We start from the raw sequence: 20,133 nt of genomic DNA on the forward strand, positions 1-20,133 counted from the left end.
GTGGGGGCTGGGCAGAGAAGGAACAGTGGTGTTTGCTCTGTTCTTAGATTTTAGTCCCTTCTGCTGCTTCCCAGAAGCAATTTGGGTCCATCTGGTGCTGGTTCCCTGGGTGGATGGGCTTGTGTTCATTCTAGGACCCTGTGGGTCTCTCCAGTGAACTCTCCTGTGAGTCTGGGAGTCTCTCTCTTGGTACGTTAACCCCCACAAGTGTTTTCAATTGGTGCTTTTAGGCGTTACTTCCTGTTGCTGGTGCCCTGTGTTGTTCGGTGTGTCTCACTGCTTGTTCTTGTCTGGTTTATCTGCGCGAGAATGTGTGACCGTGGTCAGCCAACCACCTTGCTCACCTCACTGGGTCTGCTCATTGCCTCCCCATGTCCGGGGTCTGCTAGCCATGACCTGCATGCCTGGGTTCACCAGCCACCACTGTTTCCTGCCATGACCCCTCTCCCCTGGCTGCCGACTCTTCCCCTCTTACCAGTCTGGATTTATTGTTGTCGGACTTTCGTACAGTTCAGTTTTCTGTCAGTTCTGGTTGGTTTTTTTTTGTTTGTTTCTAAATTTTGTTGTCCTTAATTTTGGTTGTGCAAGGAGGTGCACAGTGTCTACCTACGCCTCCATCCTGCCCTACTTTTATTTTTTTAAATAAGAATTATATCAATTTCATGTGTACTCTGTGATTTGATATAGATTACATAGTGAAATAACTAGTCAAGCTAATTAACATATCTTCTTACATAGTTCTTTTTTCTAGTGATGAGACCACCTGAAAGTTCTTCTAGCAAATCTGCTGTATTCAGTATAGTGTTAACTGATCATCATGCTGTACTGATCATCATGATCTAGATTTGATCTCTAGACTTGACTTTGTTGCCTTTGTCCAACATCTTTCTATTTTTGTCCCACCCCCTGATTCTGGTAACCACCTTCTACTCTACTCCTGTATGTTCATACTCTTTTAGATTTTCTGTGTCCCACACCTCTCCACCCCTGGTAGCCATCTTTTACTCTTGTCCTGTGTGTTCTACTCTTTAAATTCTGTGTATAAGGGAGATCATGCAATTTTTTTCCTATGTCTAGCTTTGTTCACTTATTATAATCTCCTCCAAGTTCTACATTTATTATATTTGTTTTTTAAAAAATATCCTCACCCAAGGACATGTTTACTGATTTTTGTAGAGTGGGAGTTTAGGAGATGGGGGGGAGGTGGGAAGACACACACACACACACACACACACATGCATCAGTGTGAGAGAGCAACATAGATTGGTATGTGCCTTGACCAGAGATCAAACCCTCAACCTACATATGTGCCCAGACCAGGGATTTGCAACCTTTTGGTGTATGGGATTGTTAACCTGTAAAGTTCAGCTGCTTGTTGCTGTGATATATAACCTGAAGATTTGTGTTGAAGGAAACAGATTTTTATTAACAGGGTTTCATTTTGGAGGAGTCTGAGAGCACTTCTCTCCTATGAGACCCAGAACTTCTCTTGCTTCCCAAAAGATTAAAAGCCAAAATCACACTCAGAAGTTTCCATTTTCTTATCTGTCCTTTGGGAATGTAAGCTGGCCCTTACTGGAATGTGCACTCATGGATTTCAGAGCTTCTTGCAGGAGCTCTCTCTTTCAAGATCTGGGGTGCGTTTCTCTCAATCTCCATGTGCTCTGCTGCACTGGATCATAGTGTCCCGGAGGCTGGAGCCTGGTAAGGCATGCAGGGCCTAAGCCCTTGGTGGGCCTGGCATCTGCTGGACCCATGAGTGCTCCTGTCCACGTGCAGAGTGAGGGATAGAGACCCAGAGCCAAGAGAGTGAGCTTTTCTCCACCTCTTGTTTTAAAAGTCCTCTCACTCTGGAAGCCAGTGGGAGTGTCCAGCTTACCAACCAGTAAAGGCTCTTGTTGGCCGTATTTGCCTTTGCCCCACCTCCAAGTAAGAGGCTGTCTCATCTGGTAGCTTCTCCATGTTGGGAAGGCACGCTGCCTGGTTGTCAGGGTAACACACACTGGTTCATTTACATTTGATAGCTGCCTTTATTGTGCAGTGTTCTTTAAGCACTGTGCCTTCAGGTTAGTTGTCTCCTTCCTACCTTGGAGAAGGCAGGATGCTTTTAATTCCCAGTCTTGGCAGCTCTTCTTGCCCCCCTTTCTTGGCAAGAGGGAAAGAGGCCTCAGTACTGGATTTGGGGGAATCCCCTGCTTTCCAGGGATCTTACGTTTGACCTATCCCATTACAGAACGATTCCCCAACCAGCTGAGCCACATGGTTACCACCACATTGATTATTTTTCTTTTTTAGAAGTTATTTTATTGTTTTTAAACTATTTATTTTTTAGAGAGAGGGAAAGGAAGGAGAAAGAGAAGGAGAGAAAGATCAGTTGCTGCCTCTTGTATCTGCCCGACTAGGACTGAACCCACAGTGTAGGCATGTGGGAATCTAACTGGTGACCTTTCAGCTTTGTGGGATGATACCCAACCAATTGAGCCATACCTTTCAGGGAAACATTCATTATATTTCTAATGCAGGGTGTGATGTGTCCATGTTTTTGTTTTAACATTGAGAAAGACTTTACCTCAATAGTTGGAGATTAGATAGTTTGAAATAAGATTCAGACTTGGTTAATATTTTTGTACTTTAGTATCAAGCAATATTATGGGTTCTAATAATATCCTATCCCCATTTTATAAAAGTAAAACAAAATCTTAGTTGAAAAGCTTGTATAAAACCTTACAACTAGTAAGTGAAAGTGCCTAGGTTTTCTGATACCACCTTTGTGTGTGTGTATGTGTGTGTGTGTGTGTGTGTAACCAATGGTTTTCAGCTGTGTTTTGTAGGTCCAGGGGTTGCTACAGGGTAATCACCTGGGCCTTCTAGTCCCTCTCACTGGTAGCTTTTAAATTTTATTTCCAGGACATTAGAATTGAAAATTAATTTTCTTTATATTAAACTGCTTCTTTTGTAATTTAAAGATGAAGAAGAAAGTGTGAAAGGGAATTGAAGTATGTGAAGGAATTATCTCCCTGAAAAAGTTAACTTTATCTTATTGAACATATGCATACTGTGGTTATACAAATGTTCCAAGCTTGCTCCCCTCCTCCTACCTGCTTTATTCATACTCTGCCGTATAGAGGGTTGTGCGTTGCCGGGTGTATTGTGATTTGGACTTTCATGATTCCTAATGGGAGACTGGAGAGGGAGTACACTCAGAGAAAAATTTTGAAGTAATTTGAGATAGTGCCCTGAATAGTTCTGCAGTGTGCCAGGGAAGTAGAAAGGGTAAAAAATGGTGACTTTTAAGGATAATTGTGGACACAGTGATAGATGAGAAGAATTTGGAACAGACTTCAGCCATTTTGAGTTTCTTTTCCCGTGAAGACAGAGAACCATGTGGGATGTTCTTTTAAATGGATTTAAGCAGTTGAGATGTCTAAATTTTTTTCATTTTGTTTTCTTAAGTTTACTGTTTTTAAAAAAAATTAAATTTATAGGGGTGACATTGTCACAGGTAGACACAGGTACCAGGTTCTTGGTGATTGCGGACAAATAATTGAACCAAACACAGTTTATAGCAGAAAGAGAGAGATCAGATTTATTAAGCAAGTACACTCCACAGAACATGGGATCAGGCCTACTCCAGGCAGAGATTGACCTCTGGGGCTGGAGGGATTCTATTCTTACAGGGTGGATCATTCCTAGCTAGTTTTGGCGGGCTTTTATTACCTGTGTACAAGTAGTTGTATTACTTTAAAGCTACTGTGCGTGTTACCTCCCATGATTTTCCTTGATTGGCCACCAGAGAAGGAGAATATCATTATAATATCATTATTATAACGATATTATAATGAAGCAGGGGTCATGTACCATTTTCTGCGCAGGTGCATTCACGAGTCACCAAGATTCAGTGCTTTTCCAGAAATGGTGAACAACTGGTCTTAGAACAGGGTCTGTGTCCTGTATGGATGTCCTTTATCTTAGCCCTGGGGTACCTCCTGAGTTTCTTCCTTCCTATCTCCTGCCTCAACATCAGTTAATAAGATTATATGAGTTTCAAGTTGCTAATTCCAGGATACTTCATGTCTATCTTGCATTGTGTTTCCACAATCCAAAGTCAAATCTTCTTCATCACCATATATATGACCCCTTTTAATCATTACTATCCTCTGGTAACCACCATACTGTTTTCTGTGCCTGTGAGTTTTTGTTTTTCCTGTTTGTTTGTTTCTTTCAGTTTTGTATCACATATATGAGTGAAATCATATGGTTCTTAAATTTTTCTTAAAGAAAAATAAGTCTTTCTTAAGACTGACTTCTCTTAGTATGATATTCTCAGGGTTCATCCATGTTGTCACAAATGACAGTATTTCATCTTTTATGCCTGAGTAGTATTGTATGTATGGACCACATCGTTATCTGATCATCTGTTGAAGGATACTTCTGTTGTTTTCATGTCTTGGGCTCTGTGAATAATGCTGCAGTGAACATAGGGGTGCATTTGCTTTTGAACTGTTTTTCTAGAGATCACCATGGTTACACAATGGAGATCAGGTTGCAAGAGCCTAGGCTGGGTGCAGATGGATCAGTTAGACTGCTGTTGCAATAACCAGGTTGAGCGATTATAGTAAACTGACTGGAATTAAAGTAATGGAAGCAGAAGGAAACAGATTTTATTATGTATGTATGTATTTTCTTTTTTTAAGAGGTATAATAGTAGACATATAACATGGGTTAGTTCTAGGTGTACAACATAATGATTCAATATTTGCATATATTGTGAAGTGATCACCACAGTAAGTCTTGTTAACATCTGTTCCATATATAATTATAAAATTTCCTGTGATGAGAACTTTTAAAATTTATCCTCTTAGCACCTTTCAAGTTTGCAATACGGTATTATTAAATAATAGTTGCTCTGTTGTACATTATATCCTCATAACTTACTTATTTTATAATGAAGTTTTTTGCCTTTTGACTCCCTTAACGCCTTTCAACCAACCCCTCCCTTCTGGCAACCACTGACCTGTTTTCTCTATTTATGAGCTTATTTTTGTCCTTGTTGTTATTTGTTGTTTTAGATTCCGCATATAAGTGATATCACACAGTATTTGTCTTTCGGTCTGACTTACTTCACTTAGCATAATGCCCTCAATGTCCATATGTGGTGTTATACATGGCAAGATTTTTTTATGGCTGAATACTATTCTGTTGTGTGTGTTTCTTCATCCATTTATCCTATGATGGACAGTTAGGTTGTTTCCATATCTTGGCTGTTATAAACAGTGCTTCAGTGAACATGGGGGGTGTATATATATCTGTTTGAATTAGTGTTTTATTTTTTTCTGATAAATACCCAGAGGTGGGTATCTTACAGAACCATAAAATAATTGAGTTCCTCCCCTCCCTAGAGTGATCTAATACACCCAGGTTTGCTTGGTCCTTTATTCCCCCTGGAGACTGGGGGAGCTTGACCAAACACCTATTCATCTTTCTGCTTTAAAAGCAGCTGAGGTTGGGGTGTAGGGAGGGGTTGGGAGAGAGCTGTTCTACACCAGTAAACACGGTACATTGACTTCCATGTCAAGTGGTACTCTAGCCCAGTGCTGATCAACCAAATAAACCCATGTTGTTTTTGGTCTACCGAAAGTCTTGTATTCTGCAGCAAGGTCATCATTACTGATGTCATCCATTTTTGTTTGGGGACACCTTTATTCAACATCTACAGCTGCATTGCTTTCTGATGCAGCCATGGGTTTGTACATTTTGGCTGACTTGGGGCTTGATATGCAGTGGTATCATTATTTTTAGGAATACACCTAACTTGGGCTATTTGTTGCTCTGTTGTCAAAGTACCATCTCTTAAATTCATAGTAGATTTCAACATAAGGGTTTCGGGTAGCTTTTTAAGGCTGTCAGGGCTGATATCAACAATTCATCTAGCGCTGGCTGGTGTAGCTCAGTGGATTGAGCACGGGCTTGCGAACCACATGATCGCAGTTCGATTCCCAGTCAGGGCACATGCCTTGGTTGTGGGCCAGTTCCTGGCGGGAGACTCACGGGAGGCAACCATACATTGATATTTCTCTCCTTCCCTTCCTCTCTAAAAATAAATAAATGAAGTCTTTTAAAATTTTTTAAATTAAAAAAAAAAAGAATTCATCTAGATTTCTTTGGGTGAGTTTCTCATTCTTCAATCACCTTCATCATCATGGTCAACCCACTTCAGTATACAGAGTTTGTCTCAGAAATTTCTGCAAGGGGGCCACAGTTTTTCTATAGTAGACAAGACACACTGCCAGAAAATACTGATGCCTCTTACTCATTCAGTGAATTGAATATTGACAAGATAGACTGCAGGAGGGGCTGAGCAATAAGATAGACAGCTGTTGCCTTTTTCTTTAACAAGCCTATGTATCCTACCCTAAATCTCCCAAAGTAGTCCAAATTCTAAAGATTCTTCTGATTCTGATCACAGTGGCTGCACTTTTCCTCCTTTCATAGCCAGTGTACACATGGTTCTTTGTAGGGGAAAGAACCTTATGTGCTTTGTTCTCTCTCCACCAGACAAATCTTAGTACTAGTTGCTCACAGGGCAGACCTGAGCAACTATAGAGACTTGACAGTGAGTGGGGCATTATTCAGACTGCTGTCCTTTTTTAAAATTATTCTTAAATTTTTATTACTCTAAAAAAATTTTATGTATTTTATTGACTATACCATTGCAGTTGTTCTATTCCCCCCTTCATTCCCCTCCACCCTCACACCCCCTTTCTCCTTCCCCCCTTTAGTTTATGACCATGTGTCTCAAGTTCTTTAGATTCTATATTTGCCATACTATTCTTGTCCTCCCCACAATCTATTTTTTACCTACCGTCTATGCTACCCATTTTCCGTATCTTCTCCCCTCTTCTCCTCCTCCCACTCTCCTGTTGCTAACCCTCCATGTGTTCTTCATTTCTATGGTTCCCCTCCTGATCTAGCTGTCTTCTTGGTTTGCTTTTGTTTTAGGTGTGGTTGTCAGTATCTGTGAATTTGCTGTCCTTTCACTGTTCATATTTTTCATCTTCTTTTTCTTAGATAAGTCCCTTTAACATTTCATATAATAAGGGCTTGGTGATGATGAACTCCTTGAACTTGACCTTATCTGAGAAGCACTTTATCTGCCCTTCCATTCTAAATGATAGCTTTGCTGGATAGAGCAGTCTTGGATGTAGGTCTTTGGGTTTCATGACTTGGAATACTTCCTTCCAGCCCCTTCTTGCCTGTAAGGTCTCTTTTGAGAGATCCGCTGACAGTCTGATGGGTACTCCTTTGTAGGTGACTGTCCCCTTATCTCTTGCTGCTTCTAGGATTCTCTCCTTCATTTGAATCTTGGCTACTGTAATTATGATGTGCCTTGGTGTGTTCCTTCTTGGGTCCAACTTCTTTGGGACTCTCTGAGCTTCCTGGACTTCCTGGAAGTATATTTCCTTTGCCAGACTGGGGAAGTTCTCCTTTATTATTTGTTCAAATAAGTTTTCTACTCGTGGCTGTTTCTACTCGTACCAGAGGGGAAAAGCCCCTCTGGTACCCCTATAATTCGGATGTTGGAATGTTTAAAGATGTCCTGGAGGTTCCTAAGCCTCTCCTCATTTTTGTGAATTCTTGTTTCTCCATTCTTTTCTGGTTGGATGTTTTGTTCTTCCTTCTGGTCCATTCCATTGATTTGAGTCCCAGTTTCCTTTCTATCACTATCGGTTTCCTGTGCATATCCCTTCATTTCAATGAGTTTAGCCTTCATATGTTCCTCTAGTTTGTGGCTAAAATCAACCAGTTCTGTGAGCATCCTTATCACCAGTGTCTTAAAGTGTGCATCTGAGAGGCTGACTATTTCCTGGTCACTTAGAGTTATTGGCTCTGGGGCTTTGAGTTCTTCTTGAGCCACATTTTGGACTGTTTGTGCCTGTTATGTATGAGGAGCAGAGCCGTAGGTGTTCACCAGGGCGGGGCCACTCAGTCCCTGGGTTGTGATGCTATATGTGGGGGTGTGGCCAAAGGAAAGCAATGGCGGCCCCCTCTGCTGCCTCCTGCCACCACCACGGTGGGCCTCGAGGTCTGTCCCACTGCCCGTGTGTGTGCGACTGCGGTCAGCCCTCCACTGGGTTCTCCTGCTGGGGCCTGTGCGGTCGGTCTCACTGCTCACTCCTTTGCTGGTTACCCTGCACGCAAATGAGGGACCACAGCCAGCCCGCCACCCCAGCCCTCACTGGGTCAGCCTGAAGTGGAGCTGCCTGGGCAACTCGGGTGGCGGGGTCTTTCTTGCCTGTCCCTGCTCCGCTGCTGGCTCTGCCCATCTTACCGGTCCGGTTGAAAGGTTTGTTGTTTTGGATTTCTGTATAGTTCAGTTTTCTGTTCTTTGGCTGCGTCTTTGTTCTCCAAACCTTTGTTGTATTCAAACTTGGTTGTGGGAGAAGGCACAGTGTTTCCACCTCCGCCTCCATCTTGGTGGAGTTCCCCAGACTGCTGTTTTTGAACCTACTTACTGGTCCTCTGCCTGAAACTACCCCGTCAGTTCAGCCTCATTAACAGGTGATAAAATGGAGGACCGTTCATTCATTGCTTGGTTGACCATATAGTTTGGTCAATACATTGACTTACAGTTTCCATGGACTTCTCTCAATTTCTGTTAAGTAGTCTCTCATTCTTTGTCTCTGTCAGATTTCACCCTCACTGTCAAAACTGTCAAAAATTGTGAAGGGTTTGAGATTTCACCCTTCATATAAGCTCACCAGTTAGCCTGCCGCAATGTCATGGATACTGTTAGAACACATGAGACTCTTGGGTTACACAAAAGAGTTCATTATTTGTTGCAATAGCAGTAGTCAGAGTGTCAGCATTTATGCCAGTTAACCAGACCCAATTTTTATAGAATTCTGCAAAGAAAGCTGAGTGATGCTACACGCTGAATTGGATGTATTAAAAAAAAGGAATTCCTAGCTTAGGGGACCAGATCTTCTGTAACAGGGCAATAAGCCTTTCTTACCTTTGCCCTGGGGGATAACATTTTCTTTATTATACTGGACAAGAAATAAACCTGCATTTTTCTTTTTAGGGTGACACTGTATCTTCTAAGGCTGTTTGTATGTAAATATCCAGAGCTAAAGGAATCAAGTGTCTTCTTTTGCAAGATGTATGAAAGTGCTAAATACCCAAGGAGAGTTATCCTTCTTTATCCTGTTTTGGAGTTGGGAAAATTTTTTTGATTACAGGTTCTTTTCCAATTTATTTTTAAAATTCTGGTGAAATAGAGTCTTAGCTGAACATTAGTATTAAAACTTTTTTCTTCCCTGACACTACCCTTTACCCCCTTTCCTCCGTTTAGTTCACATCCTTGATCTTTTTCCCCTAGACTACCATCATTGCCTAGCTGGTCTCCCTGACTTGTTCTGTCTGTCCTTGACACCTGTGCCAGAGGGATCTGTTAAAATGCAGATCTGATTATGCCATTCAATTTAAACTTGTTCTTGGTTCCCCTTTACTATTAGGGCACAGTTTAAATTGTTGAGGAGTTTTGTAATTACATTTTGTGTGCTAACTGCTGTTGTGTTCTTAGATGTTATCAGGTAAATTAAAAAAAATTAATCCATAAAGGCTAGTATTAGGCTGTGTGACCTGTGCTCTTATCTTTTCTCTTATACTGTTGTCTGCGATGAGCGGGTCTTTCTTCCTTGAATCATTTCCATATTTGCCTTTTCTGTTCATTCCTAAAAACTTACCTCCTCTATAGCCCTGGCTGGTGTGGCTCAGTGGATTTAGCACCAGCCTGCAAGCTAAAGGGTTGATGGTTGGATTCCTAGCCAGGGCACACACCTGGGTTGTGGGCCAGGTCCTTAGTAAGGGGGCATTTGAGAGCAACCATACCTTGATGTTTCATATCCCTTTTTCCCCCTTCCCTTTCTCCTTTTCTCTTCTGTTTAAACATAAATAAATAACCCTGGCTGGTGTAGCTTAGTGGATTGAGCTACGGGCCTGCGAACCACTCGATCGAGGTTCGATTCCCAGTCAGGGCACATGCCTGGGTTGCAGGCCAGTTCCCAGCAGGGGACTCCCGCGAGGCAACCATTCATTGGTATTTCTCTCCTTCTCTCCTTCCCTTCCCCTCCCCTCTAAAGATAAATAAATAAAATCTTTAAAAATAAACAAATAAGTAAATAAAATCTTTAAAAAAAGAAATAAAATTCTCTACCTACTCTATAAAGCTTTTATGTGAACCCATCTCAGTCTAGTTTATTATCTTGCTCTGAACACCTTTAATTTCTAATAAACTGTGCATGGGTTACTATTGCACTTATATTACCTTGTTGTGTTCTAATTATTGATTTTTTATTTTGTGGTCTGCATTCTCAATCCATAAAGTGTAAGCTACTCAGAGCACACCCCCCCCCGCCCCCCGCTGCCGCCTTTCCCACAAATACCAAATCTTTAGGGGAAAAAAATTGCTTTGGGATCAAATACATTAGTTTCTACTTTAAAAAAATTTTTATTTATTTTTTAGAGCAGGGAAGGGAGGGAGAAAGAGAGGGAGAGAAACACCAATGTGTGGTTGCCTCTTATGCGCCCACTACTGGGGATCTGGCCCACAATCCAGGCATGTGCCCTGCCTGGGAATTGAACCGGTGACCCTTTGGTTTGCAGGCCCACGCTCAACCACTGAGCCACACCAGCCAGGGCTAGTTTCTACTTTTCATTACTCTTAAGATATTCCCTGTTTTGAGCCTTGAGGATATTGATTTGCTTAATTTTGAAAGGAAAGATATAGTATTCACTGGAAAATAGACATGTGATACAGTCATATGGTCCAATCTATATAAATCCAGTGTATATGGACATCATTATTTATTATGCCTGATAATTTCTTGCATTGCTTATATTAAAATATAGACGGTGGACATTCATAAAGAGAAAGTGGCTCGAAGAGAGATTGGTATTTTGACAACAAACAAGAATACATCAAGAACTCACAAAATAATAGCACCTGCAAATATGGAGCGACCTGTAAGGTATATTCGGAAACCTATTGACTATACAGTTCTGGATGATGTGGGCCACGGTGTCAAGGTAAGCATTTTTATGTTACATTAACCTAACATAACTTACTTATCTAGTAAATATTTGGGGTAGCAAAATGCTTATAATTTCTTCAAGAATTAATATATTTTCTTGGCTAGTAACTAGCATTATAATTTTCACAGAACACTTATGTAATATTAGTTATGTATTATACCAGACTTGGGGCAGAAGTTTACCTGTTGAATAGGCTATATTCAGGAAGCTATTAAAACTTGAAATGATTATTCAGTAATTGAACCATTTGAATCCTAGGCTAGTATTGCAGTGTGAATACCATGTCTTGCTTTCACTACTGAATGAATATTTAAAAATAAAAATTTTACATGCTTTTTAGAACTGACTTAGAAAATATGTACAAATATTTAAACTTTTATTCCTAAATATGTGTATATATTAATGTGTCTGTGTGGATGTAATTCTAGTAACCTAGGAGAAATAAAATGTATGCAGTTTTCTTCTGTGTACTATCTCCCTTATCTCCCCTGCCCCAATCAGCTTTTAGGAAGGAGACTATTCGCTGCCTATGCCCATTTCCTAGTGTGGCACAACTAACTGGTCATGAAAGATACTTAGAGCCTGTCAACTGTTTTTGTGTTTATGGAAGCATTGGGAATGTCATGAATTCTGTAGTCAACTCTGCTCGGGATAAACAGCTTCTGAAATTTGACAGTCCCTTTCCTGGAGGACCAATTCATGATTTTATTTCTGGTCTTCAGAATATTTATAATCATTTTTAGGAGTCAGCTAGAATCTTGAAGCTTTTTGTAGCTGTTTGATCTGACTGGTGCTATTGCTGGATCTGTTGCATTCTGGGTTATCTAGGGTTCTTGGTCAAGAAGCCTTCATTCTACCCTTCTCTGAGACAATTAGACTCTCCCCTTTGCTGTCATGCTTAGAAGTTGTATGTAAAGTGGGGACACTTAGCAAATGTTGAGGAGGCTGTTTGTTTCTTGTGCTTTTACCCAAGGATGTGGTGAGGGTTATGAAAGAGCTTAAATTCAAACTTAATTTATTTTAGACTATATTGATCTATAGAATTTGGATTATGAGAGTCTAGAATAACTTTTTTTGTATTATGTGCCTTTGGATTAAAAATGATGTATATACCTTACACATGTCTATGTGTATATACTCACCTACTCATTCATTTATTCATTCACTTGTTCTTGCTGTTCCATCTGTTGCCTACCCTTGATTTTTTTTCTGCCAGAGAAATACACACTCATGAAAAACTTCTGTCACCATCTCACAAGTGAATATCCTCTACTGTCTCTTCACTTATAATTGTACATAGTACTTACCAGAGTATAAAAAGAATACTCATTTCACAATGAAATTTTGGGTGAGAATACTGAATTATTTCATTATATATGTATAAAGGGGAAGTGTAATTGTTATCAAACAGCAATGGCCATCCTGCAGCTGGCTGTCACACTCTAGACAAAAATTCCAGAGGCAAAGGTTTAGTGCTAAAGGAAAGGAGTCTTTATTCAAAAGCAGTCACTTAGGCCTATCAATTCTAACACCTGGGTTCTCCTGTCATTCTACTTGTTTGTCTTTATCTTCTGTACGGTTAGTTTACAAACTAAAACAATATAGGATACAAAAGCTGCACAATTTTGAAACAGTGGCAGGCTTCTGCCTCAGAGGTCTTTCCCTCTAGAACACTCAGTGAAGAATAATACTGCCACCCTCTACCAGGCCATCCTGACCCTATAGTGGGCCCGGAGTTCCTTCCCATTCAAAATACCATCCACTGGGAAATTCTATCACCTAGGCATCCTCAAGGAAAAGAGCCAAGAGCCGAGAGCCAGAGGCAGCCAGTCCTGTCCTAGACTATTTACCATAGTCTCAGCAAACTCCTCCTACAGCCCCTCCCTACCTCTCCCCAGTGATCTGATCAGATCTGTATCATAAACACAACATAATATACTGAAAATATACAGATGTGAGTTTCGGCAGTCTCCTTTTTGTAAAATAGATAGTTTATGCTCAGTGTATTTGTAAAGTTTGGAAAATTGTTGTAAAAATATAATCACTTAAATTTACCATTTAAGCATTTTAAGTGTACAGTTCTGTGGCATTAAGTACATTCACATTGTTATTCAGGCTGTTTTAACATGTATTTTTTTCTTTTTTAATTATAGTTGACATACCATATTTTACTAGTTTCAGGTGTATACCTGAATGATTAAACCTTATATATAACTCAATAAATCTTGTACCATTTGATATAATACATAGTTATTACAATATTATAGACTGTATTCCTTGTGCTATACTTTATATCTTTATGATTATTCTGTGACTTATCAATCTGTACTTCTTAACCCCTTCACCTTTTCCACCCATCCCCCCAATCCTCCTTTGCATCTATTAGGCAGCCATCAAAATGTGCTTTGTATCTGTGAGTCTGTTTCTGTTCTTCTTATTCATTTATTTTGTTTTTTAATTTAATTGTTGATATATATTTATTTCCATGTTATAGTTCATATTTTTTAATCTGTTTTCTTCTTCTTTTCCTTAAAGAAGACCCTTTAATATTTCATGTAATACTGGTTTGGTAATCGTGAACTTTTTTAGTTCACCAATAGCTTTTTCTTGTCAGGTCCATTCCTGCTATTGCAAAAGGTACAAATTCCTTCTTTTTATATGGCTGTGTAATATTCTGTTGTGAAATGTACTACAGCTTTCTTATCCACCCATCTACTGATGTGTACTTGGCTATTGTAAATGATGCTGCTGTGAACATACATATGGCTTCATATTTTTTTAATCAGGTGAATAATTAGCAAATATGTTATTCCATACAGTAGCTTCATTTTTTATTTTGTTGACATTTTCTTTTTCGAAGCACAGGCATTTTAGTTTGATGTGGTCCCATTTGTATATATTTTTTGTTCCTTTCATATGTTCTAGGAGACAAATTGGACAAAATAATGTTATTAGTGATGCCTGAGATTTAAATTACTGTGTTTTCTTACATGTTTTTTTGTGGTTTGTGACTTACATATAAGTCTTTTATCCAGTGTATTTTTGTGTATGGTATAAGTTGATGGTCTAGGGTTTTTTTTTTTTTTTTTTTTTGCATGTACTTGTCCGATTTTTCCAACACCATTTATTGAAGTGACTACCTAAAGACTCCATTGTATGCGCTTGCCTCCTTTGTCAAATATTAGTTGACCATATAGGTATAGGTTGATTTCTGGGTTCTGGGTTCTGTTCCTTTGATCTATATGCCTATAGATGTGTTCTTTTATCAGTACCAGGCTGTTTTTATTATAATGGCCTTGTAGCATAGTTTGATATCACGTGTTGTGATGCCTTCAGCTTTGTTGTTCTTTCTCAGGATTGCTGAGGCTCTCTGGGATCTTATTTGGTTTCATATAAATTTGTGGATATTTGTTCTAGATCTGTGAAATATGCCATTGCTATTTTAGTAGGGATTGCATTGAATCTAGATTTCCTTTGATAGTGTAGATATTTTTATGATGTTAGTTCTTCCAATTCATGAACAGAGTATATGCTTCCACTTATTTATGTCTTCCTCAATTTCTTGAATTTCTGTAGTTTTCTGAGTACAGGTGTTTTACCTCCTTGATTAAATTTATTCATAGGTACCTTATTTTTTTGTTGTGGTGGTAAATGGAATTGTTCACTTAGCCTTTCTTTCAGATAGTTCATTATTGATGTGTAAAATGCTTTCATTTTCTGGCCCTGACTGGCATAGCTCAGTGGATTGAGTGTGGGCCTGTGAACCAGACGATCGAGGTTCGATTCCCAGTCAGGGCACATGCCTGGGTTGCAGGCCAGTTCCCAGCAGGGGACACATGAGAGGCAACCATACACTGATATTTCTCTCCCTCTCTCCTTCCCTTCCCCTCTAAAGATAAATAAATAAAATCTTTAAAAAAATGCTTTCATTTTCTGAGTATTGACTTTGTAGCCTTCTGCTTTGCTATTTCATTTATTAGGTCTAAGTAGGTTTTTGGTGAAGTCTTTAGGGTTTTTTATGTACAATATCATTTCATTTGCAAATAATGACAGTTTTACTTCCTCCCTTCTGATTTGTATGCATTTTATTTCTTCTTTTTGTATGATTGCTGTGGCTAAGACTTTTAGTACTAAGTTTAATAGGAGTGATAAAAGTGGACATTTCTGTCTTGTTCCTGATCTTAAGGGAAACACTTTTAATGTTTGTCCATTGAGATTGACATTGACTGTGGGTTCGTCATATATGGCCTTTATTATGTTGAGGTGTTCCTCTGTTTCCACTTTGCTGAGAGTTTTTAGCATAAGGGGGTTTGTAGTTTATCAAATGCATTTTCATCATCTGTTGTTAGGATCATGTGATTTTTGGTTTTCATTTTGTTTATGTGATGGATCATGTTATTGATCAATTTGTGTATTTTGTACCATCAATTTGTGTATTTTGTACCAATATTGCATCCATGGAATAAATCCCACCTGACTATGGTATACGATTTTTTTTAATGTATTGCTGCCCTTGGTTTGCTAACATTTGAGGATTTTAGCACCTAAGTTCATTAGGAGCCTGAGCGTATAATTTTCTCTTTTTGTTGTGTCTTTATCTGGTTTTGGAATTAGGATAATGTTGGCCTCATCCAGTAAGCTTGGAAGTTTTCCTTCAATTGAAGATTTTTGAAATTGAGAGGGAGAGGTGTTAGTTTTTCTCTAAATGTTTGGTAAAATTCACCTGTGAAGCAATGCAGTCCAAGACTTTTATGTACTGGGAGTTATTTGATTACTGCTTCAATTATACTAGTTATGGTCGGTTTAGATTCTCTGATTCTTCCTGATTCAGTTTTGGAAGATGGTGTGTTTCTAGGAATTTATCTGTTTTTTCCAGATAGTCCAATTTGTTGGCATACACTTGTTTATAATATTCCCTTATAATTTTTTTATTTGCTGTTAGTTCTTACTTACCTTTTTTTTTCTCCTTTATGAGTCTGGTTAAATGTTTATTGGTCTTGTTTATCTTTCCTAAGAACCAGCTTTTGGTTTCATTAATTTTTTTTCTTCTATTTTTCAGCTCTATTTTGTATTTCCGCTCTAATCTTTATTATTTCTTTCCTTCTGCCCACTTCGGGCTTGCTGGTCCTCCCCCCATTTTTTTTAAACCAGGCATTTAGCTGTGGATTTGGATTATTTATTTGCGATTTTAATTTTTTTCTGAGGTTGACCTGTAATGCTATGGATTTCCCTCTTGGTGTTACTGGATAGGCACTCTCTAGGAGCAGGTGTGCCTCATGCCAGCCTTAGTGTATGATTCTTTATTTTGTGTAGGAAAGATTTTACAACATGAGTCCAGGTAATTTTGAGAATATGTTTGTTTAATATACATGTCTCAGTTTCCCCATTCTACTTGCTCAGGAATTTACCTGGCTTTTTACTATCCTGTTTCATTAGGACTTCTTTCGCTGTGTCCCATAGATTTGTGCTGGTATGTCTCATTATCATTTGTTTCAAGGTAACTTGTTTTCTTCCTTAATTTCATTGTAAATCCCCCATTGCTTAGTAACACGTTATTCAGCCTCTGTGACTTTTTGTCTTTTTAAGTTATTTTTCTTGTGGTTGATTTCTAGTTTCATCCTATTACGGCCAGAGAAGATGGCTTGATAGGATTTTATTCTTCTTAAATTAATTGAGACTTACTTTGTGTCCTAACATGTGGTCTGTCCGAGAACATGATCCATGTGCACTTGAAAAGAATGTGTAGTTTGCTGCCTCGGGGTGAATTTCTCAAAAGATACCAATTAAAGTAATTTGACCTAATTTGTCATTTAATGCTCCTGTTTTCTTGTTGATTTTCTGCCTGGTAGATCTATCCATTGATGTCAGTGGGATGTTAAAAATCCCGTACTGTGACTGTGTTACTGTCAGTCTTTCTGTTTATGCCTATCAAGATTTGCTTTACATATTTAGATACCCCTATATAGGCTGCATAAATGTTTGCCAGAGTTACATCCCCTTGTTGGATTGTCCTGTTTATCATTATGTACTATCTTTTCTGTCTTTACTATTGCCAGTTATAAGTCTTTGTACCTCAGATCTTTTTTTATTTTCATGGAATATCTTTTTCCATCCTTTTACTGATAGTCTGTGTGTATCTTTATTTCTGAGGTGGTTCTCTTGTCGATAGCATATATAGGGGTCTTGCTTTCTTTTCCATTCAGCTACCATATGTCTTTTTTTTTTTTTAATTTTCACCCAAGGACATGCTTACTGATTTTATTTTATTTTATTTTTTAAAATATATTTTATTGATTATACCATTACAGTTGATCTATTTCCTGCCCTTCATTCCCCTCCACCCGCACACTCCCTCCCCCACCATTTTCCCCCCCTTAGTTTATAACCACGTGTCTCAAGTTCTTTAGATTCTATATTTCCCCCGCTATTCTTGCCCTCCCCCCTATCTATTTTCTACCTACTGTCTATGCTGTTTTCTGTGCCTTCTCCCCTCTTCTTCTCCCCCCACTCCCCTGTTGCTAACCCTCCATGTGATCTTCATTTCTATGGTTCCACTCCTGATCTAGCTGTCCTCTTGGTTTGCTTTTGTTTTAGGTGTGGTTGTTAATAACTGTGAGTTTGCTGTCCTTTCACTGTTCATATTTTTCATCTTCTTTTTCTTAGATAAGTCCCTTTAGCATTTCATAGAATAAGGGCTTGGTGATGATGAACTCCTTGAATTTGACCTTATCTGAGAAGCACTTTATCTGTCCTTCCATTCAAAATGAATGGACTGTTTGTGCCTGTTCCATAGCAGGATCGGAACCCTAGGTATTCACTGGAGCAGGGCCACTCAGTCGCTGGGTTGTGACGTTGTATGTGGGGGCGGGGTCAAAGAGGAACAGTGGCGTCCTGTCTGCTGCCTCCTGCCGCCGCAGCCACAGGTGCCGCATCTGCCACCGTCACTGGGCCCCATGCATTTCGTCCCACTGCACGCGAGTATGCCACCATCGTCAGCCCTCGCCCCCTGAGGCCTGTGTGGTCCGTCTCACTGTGTGCGAATGTGCGGCCATGGTCAGTCTGCCCAACACCCTGACTGGATCCGGGCCACTTGCGCGCCTAAGTGGGGGGATCTGTCCTGCCTGACTCTGTTCCGCTGCTGGCTCCGCCCCTCTTACCGTCCCGGTTGCACGGTTAGTTGTAGTCAGACTTCCGTATAATTCAATTTTCTGTTCTTTGGCTGTGTCTTTGTTCTCCAAACCTTTGTTGTATTCAAACTTGGTTGTGGGAGAAGGCACAGTGTTTCCCCCTATGCCTCCATCTTGGTGGAAGTCCTCTAAATAAATGACTAAAATTTTAACATTGCGAGGAAAAAGAAAGGCCCGGATCACCAGCTTACTCAATACTGAATCATCTGCCTCTACTTGGTTTTGCCCAAGTCAGCCTTCCCCTGCCCCGGAGTGTAAAGTCGGGTCATGGTTTCTCTCTTTGAGGTGGCTGGTGGAACACAGCCCTTAAAGAAAAAAAACCCCATGCTTACTAATTTTAGAGAGAGGGGAAGGGAGGGAGACAGAGAGGAAGAGAAACATTGATGTAAGAGAGAAACATGGATGTGACAGAGAAACATGTATCAGTTGTATCCCAACTGGGTTCTGAACTCGCAACCTAGGCATGTACCTGACCTGGAATTGAGCCCATGACTTTGTGGTTTATGGGATGACCCTCCAACCAACAGCAACACTGGCCAGAGCTACCTACCCTATGTGTTTTGATAGAAGCAGTCTAGCCATTTACTTTAAAGTGATTATTGATAGATATGTACTTATTGCCATTTTATTCTTTTAACTGTTCCTCTTTTTTGTTGTTTTTTTTGTTTTGTTGTTTTTCTTTTTCCACTTCTTAAAGCACTCATTGTAACATTTCTTGTAATACCTGTTTGTTGTAACAGACTCGTTTAGCTTTTTCTTATCTGGGAAGCTCGCTCTTTGCTTTTCAATTTTAAGTAGTAGACTTCCTGGGTAAAGTTTTGGTTGTAGGTCCTTTCTTTTCACCACTTTGAATATATTATGCCAATATCCTCTGGCCTGAAATGCTTCTGTTGAGAAATCAGCTGATAATCTTATGGGAGCTCCCTTGTAGGAAGCTGCTTTTAAGATTTTTTGTCTTTAATTTTTGCTATTTTTGTTATGATGTGTCTTTGTGTGGGCTTCTGTGGGTTAATCTAGTTTGGGGTTATCTATGCTTCCTGGTCTTATTGGACTTTTTTCTTCATCACATTAGGGGAGTTTTCAGTCATTATTTCTTTTATTAGGTTCTCAGTTTTTTGCTCTCTTTTTTTCTTTTGGTACCCTTATGATGTGGATATTTATACCCTTCATGTTTTCCCAAGATCCCTTAAACTTTCCTCATTAAATTTGTTTTTCTTTTTGGTGCTCTGATTGGGTGGGTTTTTTTCCTACTTTGTCTTCTAGTCGCTGATTTGATCCTCTGCTTCGTTCACCCTACTTTTTATTCCTTTCAATGTATTCTTTTTATTTAATTATATATTTTTTCTATGATCATTTACCTTCTAGTATATTCCTGATGTTAGATATGGTATTCTTCATATTTTACTAGTTTTTTTCGCCGTGGTTTCTGTGTCCTTTTTCGTGCCCTTTTAGTTCTGAATTCCTTAAGCATTCCTATAACCATTACTTTGAAATCTGTATCTGAGAAATTGTTTACCTCCATCTCATTTAGCTCTTCTTCGGAGATTTCTTCTGTTCTTTCATTTGAGGCTTGTTTCTTTGTCTTCTGATTTTGGTTGCCTCTTTGTGTTTGTTTTTATGTATTAGATAGATCTGCTATGACTCCCAATCTTTGTGAGGTGGCCTCATGTAGTAGGTATCCTGTGGGACCCAGTGGTGTAGTCTTCCTGATCTCCTAAGCTGGGTAGTGTAGGAATGTCCCTTGTGGGGGTTATTTGGGGCCTCCTATTTAATTTAGCGTTACTGCTCTTGTCTGTCCATGGGTGGGATTGATTCTCAGGCCGGCTATGAGGCTCAATTCCAACCATGGTGT

The 20,133-nt window shown here is 39.5% G+C and overlaps 1 protein-coding gene across 10 annotated transcripts in view; it reads left to right on the forward strand.

The window, feature by feature from the left end:
• Positions 1-20,133, forward strand: part of ABI1 (abl interactor 1) — a 135,428-nt gene that overhangs the window by 92,148 nt on the left and 23,147 nt on the right. For all 10 annotated transcript variants that reach the window (XM_037037223.1, XM_037037226.1, XM_037037225.1 and 7 more), the window contains exon 3: positions 10,912-11,088. In XM_037037223.1, the coding sequence (XP_036893118.1) occupies positions 10,912-11,088 (177 nt within the window). The remainder of the gene's footprint in view (positions 1-10,911; positions 11,089-20,133) is intronic.

The sequence above is a fragment of the Sturnira hondurensis genome, unplaced genomic scaffold (assembly GCF_014824575.4).
Source record: "Sturnira hondurensis isolate 20B ecotype Veracruz unplaced genomic scaffold, ASM1482457v3 Scaffold0022910, whole genome shotgun sequence".
Lineage (NCBI taxonomy): Eukaryota > Metazoa > Chordata > Mammalia > Chiroptera > Phyllostomidae > Sturnira > Sturnira hondurensis.